Below are 18,058 nucleotides of genomic sequence, written 5' to 3'. Positions count from 1 at the left end.
AGTGTGTGGGACTTGTTCTATTAGTCCACCTATACTGACCTCCATCAGGTTGCAAATTCAAAATAATTTTTTGTATGCATCTAGCTCTGAAAAAATATTTGGCCTTCTAGCAGTGTGTGGGACTTTCTCTGTTAGTCCATCTATACTGACCTCCATCAGGTTGCAAACTGAATATAATTTTTTTCTGCATCTAGCTCTGAAAAAATATTTGGCCTTCTAGCAGTGTGTCGGACTTTCTCTATTAGTCCATCTATACTGACCTCCATCAGGTTGCAAATTAAAAATAATTTTTATCTGCATCTACAGTACCTCTGAAAAAATATTTGGGCTTCTAGCTGTGTGTGGGACTTGTTGTATTAGTCCATCTATACTGACCTCCATCAGGTTGCAAACTGAATATATTTTTTTCTGCATCTACCTCTGAAAAAATATTGGGCTTCTAGCTGTGTTTGGGACTTGTTGTATTAGTCCATCGATACTGACCTCCATCAGGTTGCAAACTGAATATATTTTTTTCTGCATCTACCTCTGAAAAAATATTGGGCTTCTAGCTGTGTGTGGGTCTTGTTCTATTAATCCATCTATACAGACCTCCATCAGGTTGCAAACTGAATATAATTTTTTTCTGCATCTACCTCTGAAAAAATATTGGGCTTCTAGCTGTGTGTGGGTCTTGTTCTATTAATCCATCTATACAGACCTCCATCAGGTTGCAAACTGAATATATTTTTTTCTGCATCTACCTCTGAAAAAATATTGGGCTTCTCGCTGTGTGTGGGTCTTGTTCTATTAATCCATCTATACAGACCTCCATCAGGTTGCAAACTGAATATAATTTTTTTCTGCATCTACCTCTGAAAAAATATTGGGCTTCTAGCTGTGTGTGGGACTTGTTGTATTAGTCCATCTATACTGACCTCCATCAGGTTGCAAACTGAATATAATTTTTTTCTGCATCTAGCTCTGAAAAAATATTTGGCCTTCTAGCAGTGTGTCGGACTTTCTCTATTAGTCCATCTATACTGACCTCCATCAGGTTGCAAATTAAAAATAATTTTTATCTGCATCTACAGTACCTCTGAAAAAATATTTGGGCTTCTAGCTGTGTGTGGGACTTGTTGTATTAGTCCATCTATACTGACCTCCATCAGGTTGCAAACTGAATATATTTTTTTCTGCATCTACCTCTGAAAAAATATTGGGCTTCTAGCTGTGTTTGGGACTTGTTGTATTAGTCCATCGATACTGACCTCCATCAGGTTGCAAACTGAATATATTTTTTTCTGCATCTACCTCTGAAAAAATATTGGGCTTCTAGCTGTGTGTGGGTCTTGTTCTATTAATCCATCTATACAGACCTCCATCAGGTTGCAAACTGAATATAATTTTTTTCTGCATCTACCTCTGAAAAAATATTGGGCTTCCAACTGTGTGTGGGTCTTGTTCTATTAATCCATCTATACAGACCTCCATCAGGTTGCAAACTGAATATATTTTTTTCTGCATCTACCTCTGAAAAAATATTGGGCTTCTCGCTGTGTGTGGGTCTTGTTCTATTAATCCATCTATACAGACCTCCATCAGGTTGCAAACTGAATATAATTTTTTTCTGCATCTACCTCTGAAAAAATATTGGGCTTCTAGCTGTGTGTGGGACTTGTTGTATTAGTCCATCTATACTGACCTCCATCAGGTTGCAAATTGAATATAATTTTTTTCTGCATCTAACCCAGCCAATAGTTTTGGCCTAATACCACAGTTTGGCCACTCAGCTCTGCTCGGTTACCATCCATTGTTTTTTTGTGCAAACAACTCCAGAGTTGTGAATTAGTTAACCACCAAAATGAGTGGAAAAAGGCCTGCTGCTGGTGGAAAGGGGAATAGGCGTGTTGGGAAGGGGAAAAAAGGTTGTGTCCGTGGGGTAGGTGTTAAAGCAACAGTAACATCTGCAGAAGAAAGACCATCTTCCAGCCAAACTAAAATGTCTACTTCTTTTAGCGGACAATGTGATAAGATCCCTTTCTTACGGCCACGCCAATCGCTACAAATTCCAGATGAGGCACAAAAACAGCAGGTGCTTCAACGGATATCAAGTGCTCCTTTAAGTGGGCTCTCCTCCACATCAACTTCAACATCACAAATACTCCAGTCCTCAAAGGTGTCACCCCAATCGCACTTGCTTCCTCACAGCTCCCAAATCTCCAGCTGCCCGTCTGAGTATGAGGTAGAACAGATGGTTGAGTCTGCAGAGCTGTTTACTCATACTATAGCCTGGGAATCAGAGGTCGACTCCAGCGCTTCTGTGAATCCAGACGAGGAAATGATCTGCACTGATGCCCAGAATCTTTATGAGTCGGATCCAGGACCAGACGCAGAAGGTTCTGACCATAATGTAGACCCTCATTCCCAAACTGTAACTCCTGTTGGTGGAGACAATGAGGAAGACGATGATAAGACTCAAATACCTGATTGGAGCGACAACTTTAGTTTTTTGTCAGGGCAGGAACAGGTTGGCTCTGAGGACGATGGGTGTGATAACGCACAGGGTGATGATGAAGAGGTTGGAGATCCCACTTACTGTCAACCCACAGTCAGCCAAGAGATGAGGTCAGCAGAGGAGGTGGAGGAAGATGCTATTGACGACGAGGTCAGGTTGCGCCTTCCTGGACAGAGACGTAGTACTGGAAGCACGTCAACAATTGCATCCTCAAACACAACTCTGCCTCTCACCACAAGTCGTGGTGGCTCTTCAGGTCGCATGGGTGCTAAGCCTTGCATAGCCTGGGCATTTTTTCAGATCGATAAAGATGACCCAACTCGTGTTATCTGTAACATTTGTCAGCAAAAGCTAAGTAGAGGCCAAAAAATACATAGTTTGAGTACTTCATGCATGAACCGGCACATGGACATGAAGCATAAGTTGCAGTGGGAAGCTCAGTGTGCTACAGTGCGGCCTAGCCGGCCGGGCCAACCACCGTCTGCCATATCTTGTGCATCCGCGGCCTCTTCATCCTCTGTGACTGGGGGGACAGCAGTCACACCTGTTTTGGGGCGCAGACTTTTTCATTTTCTTTGGAGGTGGGAACACCAGCTGGTGTTGAGCGCTGTCCGACATCGATAGCACCACCTTTGGATCAAGGCAACCTAACATGTCCGCCTGCATCTTCCTCACAGACCGGCAGTTTGCCGGGGACACCCTTATCAACCCCGTCTAAGCACAATAGCCAGCCCTCGGTCCCTCAGATGTGGACAAGTAAAAGACCATTTCCTCCTAGCCATGAGAAAGCTAAGAGGTTGAATTTCACCATCTGCAAGCTCTTGGCTACAGAAATGCTGCCTTTCTGCCTGGTGGACACAGAGGATTTTCGAGACCTTATGTCCGTCGCAGTGCCCCAGTACCAGATGCCCAGTCGGCACTACTTCTCAAAGAAAGGTGTGCCTGCGCTCCACCAGCATGTCGCACACAACATCACCGCTTCTTTGAGAAACTCTGTGTGTGACAGGGTGCATTTCATCACAGACACTTGGACGAGTAGGCATGGACAGGGGCGTTACATGTCGCTGACTGGGCACTGGGTAACTATGGTGACAGCAGGACAAGGGGCTGCTGTCCAAGTCTTGCCGTCCCCACGAGTTGTGCGTCAATCCTCTTTATGTCAAAGTTCCTCCACTGCTTCTGCCTCCACAACCTCCTCTCGGTCTTCCACCTGCACCCAAAGCCTGTCTGGTCATGCCACAAGCTTTCTAACTGCGCAGAAGGGATCCTGCACACCTCCTTACTATGCTGGCAGTAGGGCTCAACGTCATCAGGCAGTTTTTACATTGAAATGTCTGGGAAATGTGAGTCACACAGCTGAGGAGTTGTGGTCAGCTCTGGAGAACCAATTTCATGAATGGTTGTCTCCACTGGACCTGAAACCAGGGAAGGCCGTGTGCGACAATGCTGCAAACCTGGGTGCGGCCCTTCGCCGGGGCAATGTCACACACGTGCCTTGTATGGCTCACGTGTTGAACCTGGTTGTCCAGCAATTTTTAGCCCACTATCCCAGACTAGATGGCCTTCTGCAGAGGGCACGGTCGCTGTGTGCTCACTTCCGCCGTTCGCATCCCGCAGCTCAGCGACTTACATCTCTACAGAAGTCGTTGGGCCTGCCACTTCACCGGCTAAAATGCGATGTGCCTACCCGGTGGAATTCAACTCTGCACATGTTGCAGCGACTGTGGCAGCACCGACAAGCCCTGGTGCAATACGTTCTGACATATAGCCTGGGCCAACGAGATTCAGAGGTGGGGCAAATCACGCTGGAGGAGTGGTCTCAGATCAGGGACCTATGCACCCTTCTGCACAGTTTTGAAATGGCGACGAAGATGTTTAGTGCTGACGATGCCATTATCAGCATGACTATTCCGGTGATTTACATGCTGGAGCACATGTTAAACAGAATTCGGAGTCAGGTGGTGGCACAAGAGGAGGTAGAGGAAGTAGAGGAGGAGGAGTTGTATGCGGAAGGGCTAACATCTGCAAGGTCCAGACGGTCGGCAGCACCAAGGCGGCAGGCATGTGAGGGTGGGGGACGCATGGTAGCAGCCAAACTGGTGAGGAAGGTGCAGGAGCCCAGGAAGAAGTGGAGGACGAACTGATGGAAGACTCATCAGATGAGGGAGACCTTGATCACATTTCTGTTGTGCGAGGTTGGGGGGAGAGGACAGAGGAAGGAAGCATGATTGTTACCTCGCCACCAACACAACAGGGACTTGGTGCTCCTGGATGCGCAACACACATGAGTGCCTTCTTGCTGCACTACCTGCAACATGACCCTCGAATTGTGAGAATTAGAAATAATCCTGACTACTGGGTTGCCACACTGTTAGATCCCCGGTACAAAAGTAAATTTGCAGAAATTATTCCTGCCATAGAAAGGGATGCACGCATGCAGGAGTATCAGCAGAGACTGTTGCAGAATCTTACATGTGCTTTTCTTCAAAATACCAGTGGTGCACGTAGTGAATCTCACAGTTCCAACTTGCCAACCGTGGGACCGTCAAGTGTTCAGCACTCAAACCGTAACAGAACCACAGTATCTGCTGGTAACATCAATTTTGCGGAATCATTTCACCACTTTTTTAGCCCATCCTTTGCAAGGCCACAGGAGACAAGAAGTCTGACACATAGTCAACGCCTAGAGACGATGGTACAGGAGTATCTCCAAGTAAACATTGAAGCCACGACTGTGTCACTGGACCCTTGCTCTTTTTGGGCTTCCAATCTGGATAAATGGCCGGAGCTAGCCACTTACGCCTTGGAGATCTTGTCATGCCCCGCAGCCAGCGTTCTGTCTGAACTTGTGTTCAGCGCTGCTGGTGGTGTGCTGACAGATAAGCGCACGCGGCTCTCCACTGATAATGTAGACAGACTCACGTTCATAAAGATGAACAAATCATGGATCCGAAACGACTTTTCTACCCCTGTGTCATCCTGGGGAGAGTAAAAGCTTGATGATTGGTTAAAATCACCCTACCAACCGTTTTAAGCTTTCAAATTACTAATTATGTTTATCTGTATCTTGACTGGAAAATAATTTGGGCTTTGTAGCAGTGTGCAGCACTGATCCTATTAGGCCATCTATACTAAAGCTTCACCAGATTTAAAATTAAAAATAATTTTTAGCTGCATCTAGCCCGGAAAATAATTTTGGGGCTCCGAGATGCGCAAGACACATAAGTGCCTTCTTGCTGCACTACCTGCAGCATGACCCTCATATTGTCAGAATTCGAAGTAATCATGACTACTGGGTTGCCACACTCTTAGATCCCCCAAACTTTTCGATCAACCTTTTCATTTTAATAAAGACCAAAAAAATGGTCATTTTTGAAATTATAAGCATTAGCAGGTTGTTAGAAACTGAAATCAAACAGTTTTCAACTCAAAACTTTATTCTAGGTGATGTTACATTTTCACATAGGACCCCTTGTTCGAAAGGAGCTTCTGAACTCTCTCGTCCATTGAATTTGTCAGGTTTTGGATGGTTTCTGCTTCAATTGTTTTGCATGAGGACAGAATACCCTCCCAGAGCTGTTGCTTAGATGTGAACTGCCTCCCGCCATCATAGACACTCCTTTTAATGATGCTCCAAAGGTTCTGAATGGGGTAGAGGTCAGGGGAGCATGGGGGTCACACCATAAGTTTGTCCCCTTTTATGCCCATATCAGCCAGAGATGCAGATGTTTTATGTGCAGCATGAGATGGTGCATTATCATGCAGAAAAATGATCTTGCTGTGAAATACACGGTTCTTCTTCTTGAACCATGGCAGGAAGTGCTGTTTGAGAAAATCCACATACATTATGGAGTTCATCTTTAGCGCCTTCAGGGATCCTAAAGGGGCCGACAATCTCTCTCCCCATGATTCCAGCCCAAAACATTACTCCACCTCCTCCTTGTTGGCGCTGTAGCCGTGTTTGCGTGGGGTGTCCATCAACCAGCCATCCTCCACTCCATCCATCTGGACCATCGAGCGCTGCACGGCACTCATCCGTGAACAAAACTGTTTTGAAATCAGTCTTCATGTAATGTTTGGCCCACTGGAGCCGTTTCTGCTTGTGTGCAGTGGATAGAGGAGGTCGACAGGATGGCGTATGCACAGCTGCAAACCTCTGAAGGACCCTGCATCTTGTTGTTCGGGGGACGTTGGAGGCACAAGCAGCTTCAAAAACTTGTCTGCTGCTATGACAAGGCTTTTTTGCCGCTGCTCTTTCAACCTGACGTAATTGCCTGTAGGAAAGAGTCCTCAATTTGCCCTTATCAGCACGCACACGTGTGTACTGTGAATCAGCTACATACTTCTTGATTGCCAAGACACTTCATCCTGATCATCGCACAATGTTGATTGTAGTCATGCCTTGACCTAAACACTCCACAATTTGTTGCTTCTCAGCAGCCGACACATCCTTTTTCTTTCCCATTTTGGCAGAAAATGTAGGCTGCTTAATAATGTGAGAGAGCCTTCTTAAGTAGTCTTGCCTTTCATTGGACACACCTGCCAAACTAATTAGCACAGGTGTCTGCAATTGCTTACAGTGATATAAAGAGCCCTGACACACATCACCATCAATGAGTTTAACTGACAAACAAACAAATTCTTCCCTTATCACTCCTAAACACTTTTTGCATAATAATTTGGAACGCAGTGTACATGTGCTTTTCCACAAAACACCAGCGGTTCACGTAGTGAATCTTACAGTTCTAACTTGCCAACCGTGGTCTGTATGGAGTTGTTCAATAAAGGGCCCAAAATTAAGATAACATAGATGGGAGAGGTCTCTATGAATAGGAATTCCTAAGTATTTGATACCCTGTGAGGGCCAGGCAAAGGGAAAGTTGGACTGGATGGAATCCTATATGGATTTGGGGAGGGAGACATCGAGGGCCTCAGACTTCGCTGCATTGATTTTAAAATTTGACCATGTAACAAAGTGATCTATTTCAGCCATAACAGCATGGATGGATATATGTGATTGAGTGATATATACTAGGACATCATCAGCAAATAGAGAGCACTTGTACTCGGTGCCTCCCACCTCAATCCACCTAATATTGGGGTTATGGCGAATTGATGAGAGCAGGTGCTCCGTCACTAGGATGTATAAGAGAGGGGACAGAGGACATCCCTGCCTTGTCCCATTGGTGATTGTGAAAGGTGATGAAAATGTTCTGACGCACCCCCTGGGCCTTGGGACACCCGGAGCCGGACCCTTTTTGGTGGATGCTGGTGGTTGTAGTCTTCGTGGCGGCGACCCGGTTCCGTGGCTCAGGGCGGTCAAACCAGTGGCGGAACTATTTATGTGGTTTTGATGTTTAAATGTACGACTTCGCCACCCGTGGATTGCGGTCAGAGTGAACCGCCGCTACCGGGCAGACCGCTGAGGCTGGTGTTGTGGGTGCAGCAGAGCGTAGCATAACTCCCCACGGGAGGAGTATAGCCTCAGGGCAGTGTATGCGGAGGATGGGGGTGATGGTGCAGGGCAGCAGCAGTAACGACACGGAGTCAGTGATGCAGTTCAGGGCCTTTACTCACAGTTCTTATTATCCAGACCACGTCTGCAGGTAACGGCTGCCCACGTCGTACTGTGCTCACCAGGTGATGGGCTCAGACAACTCCCAGATAACTTTGGAGCACTTCACAGGACCCCCTTTGTGTGTCCTTTGTCTGGCCTTTCTTACCAACACTTCTGTCCGGCTGCCTCGGGCCTCCTCTTGGTAAACTTGGCGCCAGTTTCCCTGACCCTATGTGGTGCCTTCCTAGCGGGTGTAGCGAGGGGCTGCGCCACATAAAATGTCAGAGCCTCCGGTTTCTAGCTGAGGGTCGTTTCCTGCCTCCACTAGTTCGGGGACCGGTCTCCCCCTTTGGCCTGACCCCTCCACGCAGGTGGATTCGGGCGTGCGGTGGCGACTCGCCCGTCCGCACCCCTGGGATCCCTTCATTCCTCATTCCTGGAGCCTTCTCCGCTCCTCTTCCTTCCTTCTCCCTCTTCCAGACCTGGGCCTCTGTTACTAGGCCCGCCTCCGGAGCAGAGCTCATGCAGAGCCCCTGCTCCCTGCCACTTCTGCTCAGACTTCTCTGCACTGAACTAAGATGGTGCCCACCTTTTATACTCCCTTCTCAATGCACCCAGGAACTGCTTCCTCCCTGCTCCTGCACTACAGGGTTCCCCTTCCTCAGTGTTCCCTCCCCCCACTCCAGCCAGGGACAGGGACTGTCGTGCCCATCTCAGGGGCATATTGGTCGCCCTGCCCCACGGCAATGTGGTGTAATGCATGCAGGTGTCGGGTCCTGATCCACACTCCATCCTTACCTGAGAGTGAGATATCACACCTCTGGGTGAGGTGCAATACGTCTGTAGCAACCGAGCCCTCAGGGTGCTACAGTTCCATTTATCTTCAGCCTAGGTGACGTATTGTGATACAGGGCCGTGATTTTGGCTATAAAAGGGTCCCCTAGACCCCTACCCAAAGCTTTTTAAGAGAATCATATATGGCGTGCCAGGAGACTCTATGGAATGCTTTCTCAGCATCCAACGAGAGTATCTAATTACAAATTTTTAACTGCATCTAGCCCAGGAAATACTTTGTGCCTAGTAGCAGTGTCTGCTAGTCAGCGGATTATCCCGGCTGTTAAGCAAGCTACACCACCTGTAGTTTAGACACTTAATTTTTTCAAAGGAAATGCTTCGGGACCATGGGATACTTAGTGAAGAGCATCAGGAGGCACCCCAAGGCATAGGGGCTGGGACTGGCAGTAGGATGCCTTGCGGTGGACAGCCGAGCTCGATCCTTATAAAAGCTTTTTAACTGCAGCAGCTTTAGTGGACGCTACTGGAGCTGGAATTACGCGGCTGCTGGCATGAGACTTGCCCTCCAATAGATCCTTGTAAATGGATTTAAAGTGTATTCATTCAAATTAGAGAGACAATTTAAATTAAAAAGCTTAGAGCTGCCTCCACCACAGGGGGGCTCGCTCGACCCACCAGCGGACAGGCACCAGTATTGGGAGAGGGGGGCTGGCCATCAGGGTTCACCGCGGCTCTGGCACAAACCCGGCGACACGGAGGTGGCACGGGCAGGAGCGGACTGGCCGTGTCGGCTTCTCACTTTTTGGATTTTAGAAGGGCATGACATGCCTATATCTGTATCTCCCCCTCCTTTTACTCCTCCACCTCTTTTATTTTCGCATGACTATATGTACTTGTCACTTTTCCATGTGTTAGTTATGTCTTCTGAGCAGTTTGTCAGCTTTTGGACACCTTTGAAGGTGTTTTCTATGTGTTTCTATGTGTTTTTGTTTGCCTGCCATTGGTTTTAACGGTGTTCGAAGGTGTTCGACGAACAGTTCGACGAACAGTTCGGCGAACACACGGGTGTTCGACGAACCGAACCGAACTCGAACACTACGGGGGTGGCTCAACACTACTTATGATGTTAGTTTCCATTTTTAATGCAAAACTCATCAACATGGTGCACGCAATTCAAATGTGCCACAAAGTAAAAAAAAAAAGAGCTTTTTTCCTATTTTGAAAAGGTCTTGCAATGTTTGGCACCAAAAATAGCAAAATTTGCCCCAAAAATTCTGCCGTACTCAACAGTAGACCAGGAAGGGACTAGAGTGAAATTGGGCCAAATTAAGCAATTTTTTAAAAACTCGCAATTCACGAATCTGAAATTGCTAAACTGCACCCATATAAAATAGAATTGAAAAAGGCGCAAATAGAATAATGAATTGAATGCAAACAATAAAAAAAGACACAAACATACAAAACTAGATAAAAAACAGACGCAAAGGTAATGATGAATCGGGGCCTATGAGATGCTCTATGGCTGTCAGGTTACTAATTTTTCATCTTATTTCATTTTCTTTAGGTTTTGAAAGAAGATAACAACTAAAATCCATTAAATCCTACCCCAGATTCTTCCAGATATCAGCTGAGTATATAAAGAAGAAACAGAAGACATATTCCACCTATAAACATTTGGTTGTCTATGAATTGAGGATTATATACTGATGATTATAAATGTATACAAACTACCCTAAACTTTGGCTTTCCTTGTGATTATTTTACAACTAAAGCAAATCTGAAGTGTTAGGAGCATTCGTTTTAGGGATCTAACAGGGAAAGGGGGCATGGTATGAACCCTGGGTGCTGATTGTGAGGGGCCAAAAGGTGATCATGTGCCCCAAGTGATGGATGCCAGGGAGGGACAGCCCAACACCCTCCTTGGGTCAGAACTTGGGCAGTGATCTCAATTTTTGCATTAGGTAAAGGGAGGCCCAGCTAAAATTCTGGTGTTTAGCCAATCTGTCAACATGATTACATAGTAATAAAAAAGAAACAATTTACATAATTCTAAACCAGAAAACACCCTGAGGTAGGCATTTATAAAAAACTAAGTAAGACGTTAGGTAGCATGTGAATAATAAAGATGCCGCAAAGACAGGAGGTCACATTTACAGAGAAAAATGTCCACGTTTTGAGTAGTAATGAAGAAGGATAAACATCTAGAAAAAGGTCTATCAGCCAAATTCTACAGGGTTATAATATTCACTGATTGGCAAAGTCTAAAAGAGCCTTGGTTACCACCACTACCCCCTTCATAAAGGTAGGTGGGTTGGGTCATTGGTATGCACCCAAATTCCAATGACTATAGGAAATGAGCTGGCGAAAGATAAGTGTTATGTGTAGTGATGAGCGAGTACCGTAATATTCGTAATCGCTATCCTCGTAACGAGTACTTTGTAATAATCCCGTATTCGTTCCGAATAGCGAGTACAATGTAAGTCAATGGGAAATGCGAGTAATTTTCTGCTGGACCCTACAAAGGTGTCTGGGGGCCTGAGGAAAAGGCTGAAATGGATGGGAAAGTGATGAAAGAGAATAGGAAGAGCCTGGAGAATGTGCCTGCATGCATTTCTGACTCATATAAGGTTTCTGGGAATAAGTTTGTCGCAGTATTACGCCACTTTCACAGACACACAAGAAAAACTACCAAACCTTACCTAAATTGCATTTAACAGGTCAAAAGAGGTTAAGAAACAGTTTTTCCTGCATAATCACTTGTATATAAGGCTAAATAAACCAGAGAAACCAGAAAAATATCCCTTTTAGCCTTTGTTCACATATACTGTTGTGGCTTTTTTTCTCCTTTTACAATTGGGAGGGCCCTGACTTATATATTTTGTAGGTCCCTCTGTCATACATCACTTTTAATTCGCTATTCCCCAGCACTTTACAAGCACAGCTAGAACCTACTAGTAGGTATGTTGATCTTTGACCTGAGAGACCTCAGGTGGCTCTGTAACATGCGTTTTGGAGGGACAGCTGTTACTTATGACTCGCCCCCAGGGCAATGGGGTACTTTGCATCCGGGCCTATGGATGCCGGTGGGGGATATCACGGTGGCTGGCCCGGTCCGTGGCCCAGGGCGGTCACCAAAAAGGGGAATTATTTATAGGGGATTTGTAAAGTGTTCGTGACGCCACCTGTGGAATGCGGCTAATGGGAGCAGCCGCTGCGGAGCAGTCCTCTGAGGCAGATGTTAGGGCAGCTTATGATGGAAGGTCTCCCCACAGGTGGAGCGGGCCTCAGGGCAGTGTGAATGGGGTGGGTTGCGCTGGGCGTTGTAGTGCCGGGAGGCAAGAGGGCGCAGATGAAGGAATGGATGGAGGCAGTACGGTGCAGTCATCCGAGTCTTTACTCGCAATTCTTATGACAGTTCCACTGGTGCACTGTACGGGTGCCAGCCTCCCACGTCGCTCTGCGATCACCAGGCAGGGGTTCAGCTCTTCCTCAGGCAGATCAGGAGCACCTGACGGAACCCCGCTTTCTTGTGTTTCTAGCTAGACCGTCTTCACTCTGGGTCTTTCTCCCTCCTGCCCTGCGCTTCCCCACTCTCAATCCCGCTCGGGTGCTCTGAGGTCCCCCCCTGTCTTACCGGAGTTCCCAGACCTGCTTGACCCTCACGGACATTAGGATAGGGCTTCAGCAACAGGACTCTGAAAGCCAGAAAGCCTCCGGTTTTTCCAGCCGAGACTTGAAGCTACACGACTGATCCAGGGGCCGGTCCCCTTCTTGCGGCCTACGATCCCTCTGTTTTATGACAGATTCGTGGCGTACGGGTGCTGTCCCGAACTCGCCGTACCCCATGGGATCCCTTCTTTAGATCGGAGCCTACTCCTCTGCTCCCCTCCTGGGCCTCTAGGACTGGGCCCTACTTGTGGAGCAGAGCTCCTGATGAGACTCTGCTCCCTGACTGACTTCCTGAACTGTTCTTCTGAACTGACCCTTCTGTTCTGCCACCCTAACATGGCTTCCCTTTTTATACCTACTGTCAAAGTGCTCCCCTAAACTACTTCCTCCACCCACACCCACTACTGGTTCCCCCTACCTTTGGGTTCCCCCCACTCCAGCCAGGGTCATGGCTCAGCTCAGTGTAGTGTTGGATGCAGGTGTTGGGGTTCCGGGCAGCACTCCCTCCTTACCTGAGAGAAGGAGACACCACACCTCTGGGTGAGGTGCAGTGGCAACTGAACCCTCAGGGGCGCCACACTTAGACATTTGGGCGGTCCCTCCTTCATTGACACTCAGATAGTGGAATACATGCTTCATAGCAGTTTACAATGTGCCCATTGTAGCATTGGGCTTGACCCTCCTCCTCCTCCTCCACTACCATGTGATATTGTGGCCCTAAATTCAAATGTTCAGAGGGTCTGCAGTAGGCAGGAAAGCTGAGTTTTGTGAGAGCCCTCGTGTGGCCCTGTAACATACATTTTGAAGTGCCCTCCTCCAGAAATTTTGGAGGTGCCTCTTGTGTACATTTGAGAGTGCCCTCACTTATACATATTGTAGGGTCCTCATTATTATTGAACTCATTTAAGAGCAGAGACTACAGAGAAAATGGCCAAGAGACATGGGGTACTAGAAGGTAGCAGTGAGTGCGGCCTACGATCCTCATGTATGGCTGAACTCTGTGAACCAGAAAAATAAAGCTGCACTAGTCAATTGGATGACGAGCTCAAATATATCACTTGTGCAAGTCAATGGACAAAGGATATATGGAGGATGGGTTGAAGAAGCTTCTCCAAATGGCTTAGAGATTTTGATAGTCAATATTCCCCAGATTATATAGCAAGAGAAGACTTCTTGATACTGTAGTACTTGGTCCAGTTCAGAATGTGCATCGTTTTTCCAAAAATTACTCCTGGGGCTGGGGGCTGTGTCATAGGTGCAGGAAGATTCCATGGCAAGGGCCTCCCTTGACAAACATTATCTACGATGGAGTACTGTAGTAGTTGTGGCCCTCAATTAAAGTTTTCAGAGGGCCATCAGTCGGTCATCAACAGTCAGTGTAAATTTCTATTGAATATGTATCCCCTATCTCAATCACAATGTGGCACAACCTGTGACAAGGGCCTCCAAAGACAAATATAAGTTTGGTAGGACTACTGTACATTCCAGATTTGTCCACTGCACAATGTGCATAGGGTTTGTGAAAATTAGCCCTATGGGCTGAGTCATGGTTGACGCAGGAAGTCACCATCCCAAGGGCCTCCAATCACAAATAGTAGTTAGGCTGGAGTAGGAATACTGTCCTGGTTTGTCCACTGTACAATGTGCATAGGATCTGTAAAAATTAGCCCTATGGGCTGTGTCATGGTTGACTCACTATTTTGGCTGTGCCTGTGACAGCTAGCTTGGCTTGTGCCATCAACATCTGAAAATCTGTCAACAAAACCCAAAATGCCAAAAAAGCCTGGTTAAGGGACGTTGTCAGTGGTGCGAGAAGGCAGCTGCTGTGTGGAATTTTTTTTTCTGAAAGTCCTTCAGAGAAAAGCATTGTTGTCTGTAGCATCTGCCATACCAAGTTGAGCAGAGGCCAGGCCAAAGGCAACCTGAGCACCACCAGTATGAGAAACCACAGAGCAGCCAAGCACCCCAGTAGGTGGGCGGAACACCAGGGTACCAAATCTGCGTCTGCGGGTCAAACCAATAATAATAATAATAATAATACTCTTTATTTATATAGCGCCAACCTATTCCGCAGTGCTTTACAATTCAGAGGTTCATATTCAACAGTCATAAGTAACATAGCTAAAGATAATACAATAATTAAAGCAAAAATAATGACAACCCTGCTCGTAAGAGCTTACGATCTACAATGAGGTGGGGGTGACACAAAGGGCAGGGGCTTATTTACAATGATGGTCCAGCCATCTTGAGGGGATGAGGGATAGATAAAGGCTGCATGAGTTCATCACCAGCCAGTATCTGGAGTGCTTTTGGGTTCGGTGGAGACTTATGCCATGTCGCCAGGGCTATGTCCTTCAGAATCTGCTGTTCAAGAAGCAGGCGCTCATCCTCCTGCCCACAAGCTGCGGTTGCTCACACCCAACAAACATCAACCACATCCACTTCCTTGTGCTAGCAAAGCTTCCAACTGTCTGTGCCTGAGAGCTTGGAAAGAAAGTGTAAATGCCCAGCTATGGACCCACAGGCACAAATACTAAACTCGCACATTGCCAAATTGCTAGCTGTGGAGATGTTGCTGTTTAGGCTTGTGGGAGCACAGTCTTCCGTGATCTCTTGGCTGTGGCTGCCCCACGATACAGTGTTCCCAGCTGCCACTATTTTGCCCGGTGTGCCGTCCCTGCGTTACATAAGCATGTGTTAAACAATCTGAACCGTGCTCTCACCAACGCCGTAACCTGGAAGGTGCACCTAACAACAGACACCTGGACAAACTGTTATTTACAGGGACGATACATTTCTGTCATGGCACACTGGGGGAACCTGGGGTAGGGTGGGACATAGGCGCAAACTGGAACATAACACATCCTACCCATGCTAGGAATAGCAGGCCCAACTTCTGTCAGGGTTTCCACCTCTTCATTTTCCACTTCCTCTCTCCCCTTCTCCTGCTCCTCATCCTCTGCTGAATTACCCTCCCCATCACTGCCAAGCTGGGATCTGTGCAGCAGCGCATCGGCAAAGTGGCAAGACGCTCTGCTGTAGCTGATCTGTTTAGGTCAGAAAGCACACACTGCAACAGAGCTGTGGCAAGCTTTAAAACAGACCAATCAGTGTCTCTCCCCGCTGCACCTCCAACCCGGTCTGGTGGTCTGCGATAATGGGCGTAACCTGGTGGTGGCTTTAAAGATTGGCAAGCTGGTACACGTGCCATTCATGGCTCACGTGCTGAACCTAGTTGTTTAGAAATTCCTGAAAACTTTTCGTGACTTGATGCACCTACTTGAGAAGGTGCACCGTATTAGCGGCCATTTCCACCATTCCTCTACTACTTTTGCTGCTTTTACTGCGCTGCAAAAGCGCTTGAATTTGCCAAGTCACCGACTCATTTGCGACCTGCCCACGCGGTGGAACTCCACCTATCATACGTTGGAGAGGATTAGTGAACAGCAGAGGGCAGTAGCTGAATACCAGCTTCAGCATGCCGGTCAGACAGAGAGTCAGCCACCACACATAACAAATGTCGAGTGGGTGTGGATCTGTTGGAACCCTCCTGTTAGTTTTTTTCTATTTTGTGGTCACGTGACCTGCTGCCTATTTATTCCAGCTCCGCCCTCCTGGCTTTGCTGGACTTCAGTGTTTCTTTGACCCCTAAATCTAGCCAGGTGCTTTGTACCTATCTCTTTAGTTTGCTTGGTCCTTGGACCTCTAGTACTTTTTGTCTGTTTGTCTTTTTGCTCCGCTACAACTTCTGCTAGGAGGTGTCCAATTTTGTCCCAGTCTTTAGTACTTTTAGGGACCCCTCCCTTACATCTATAGGTCTGCGTTCAGACTAGCTGAGGACGAAGGCGGGTCTGTTCACAAGGAACAGGTTGCCCGCTGCATCGTAGGGAATCAGCTTAGTCCTATTGTAGGGACAGTTTTCCTTTCTTTCCTTAGTTCTTGTAGCAGATCATAACACTATCGCTGACATTTGTGAGGTTCTTGAGTACTGCACCAACCTTGTGAGCAGTGATCAGGCTATTATCAGCTTAACCATCTGCTGTATGTCTTGAAACAATCACTGCATAATCTCAAAGAGGAAGCTTTGAGTGCCCAGCATGTTGGTATGGAGCCAGATTTCCCAATGGGTGATACTACCCAGCCCAGCCAATATTAGGAGGCAACATTGGGTGATGAGGAGGAAGATGAGGAGGGAGAGGACTTGTTTTTCTGTGCTACCAAGGGGACTCGTAATGCTACAGAGGGGACACCCAACCCAAGCTTCATGTCTGTCCAGCCTGGATGGGCTGGAGAGGAGGAGGTGGAGGAGGAGGAGGAAGCGAGTCAGCGTGAGGAGAGGATGGGTACTGTTTCTACTGTTGGGGACGCAGAAAATTTGCCTTTTTGCAGCTTGGCCCACATGGCACCGTTCATGTGTAAGTGTCTGTGGCAAGACCCTCGCGTGATACACATTTTATCCAGCAGTAATAATAATAATAATTTTTATTTATATAGTGCCAACATATTCCACAGCACTTTACAATTAAGCGGAGACATGCTCGTACATACAATAAATTCAGTTTAAACAGTTACATTAGGGGTGAGGTCCCTGCTCGCATGCTTACATTCAACAAGGCAATGGGGTGGACACAATAGGTGAAAAGTGCTTGTTATTTCAGGTCAGGCAATTATAATAAGTAAGGATTTTCATATAAGACTGCATGAAACACTGCATGATCTGGTCATCAGCCAGTATGTTTAAGTGCAATAATCAAGTATCGAGTGTACTTATTGTGTGCATGGGGGGTGTGGAGACAGATGATAAGTAGGGTGCAGATTCAGAATAATATTTAGAAAGAGGCAACAGGGGAAAGTTAGTTTACTGAGTAGTTGAGGTGGTAGGTGTGGCGCCCCTGTGGGTCCAGTTGCTACAGAGGTACAGCATCTCAGCCAGAGGTGTGGTACCCCACTCTCAGGTAAGGAGGGAGCACTACCCGGGACCCACACACCCACATCCAACACTATAACACTTCATAAGGGAAGGGCGAGATTACTCTTGAGGGAGAGCACAGTCCCTGGTCCCTGTCTGGAGGGTGCAACTAAGTAGAGGATGTGAGTGGAGAAAGTAATTTATGGGAGCACTAAAAGAACAGTATAAAAAGGAAGATAGAAACATCTAGAAGGAGTTGGGTTCTGAGGAGTGAGTTCAGTGAGTGAAGACCGTGGGTAGTACGGTCCTGACGGCGAAGGGGCCCAGTAAAAAGGGGCCCAACAAGTGGATAATGAGGAGAGAAGATTGGAGCTGTGAGGAGGGCTCCAGAGAGAGAGAAGAGATCCCAGGGGCACAGCGAGTGCGGGATGCCACCCGTGCGCCCAAATTCATGCTGACGTGGAGGGATCAGGCCCCAGTAGGGGACAGGCCCCAGCCTAGTGGAGTATTTTAAGGCTCAGCTAGCAAACCGGAGGTTGCAGTATTTCATGTGCCGTAACCACAGTCCACACACAATCGCCGAAAAGGTGGCCATATAGGACCAAGGGGACAGACCGGACGTCACCCGACA

The 18,058-nt window shown here is 47.2% G+C and overlaps 1 protein-coding gene across 4 annotated transcripts in view; it reads left to right on the top strand.

The window, feature by feature from the left end:
• Positions 1-10,586, top strand: part of LOC141273393 (alpha-2-macroglobulin-like protein 1) — a 185,954-nt gene extending 175,368 nt beyond the window's left edge. For all 4 annotated transcript variants that reach the window (XM_073685157.1, XM_073685156.1, XM_073685155.1 and 1 more), the window contains one exon: positions 10,414-10,586. In XM_073685157.1, the coding sequence (XP_073541258.1) occupies positions 10,414-10,420 (7 nt within the window). In that variant the 3' untranslated portion in view covers positions 10,421-10,586. The remainder of the gene's footprint in view (positions 1-10,413) is intronic.
• Positions 10,587-18,058: the final 7,472 nt, after the last annotated feature.

The sequence above is a fragment of the Phyllobates terribilis genome, unplaced genomic scaffold (genome assembly GCF_046119375.1).
Source record: "Phyllobates terribilis strain yellow unplaced genomic scaffold, ASM4611937v1 Scaffold_5__5_contigs__length_657084704, whole genome shotgun sequence".
Taxonomy (NCBI): domain Eukaryota; kingdom Metazoa; phylum Chordata; class Amphibia; order Anura; family Dendrobatidae; genus Phyllobates; species Phyllobates terribilis.
The sequence above is the reverse complement of the archived record's forward strand: the minus strand, read 5'-3'. Positions and strand labels throughout refer to the sequence as shown.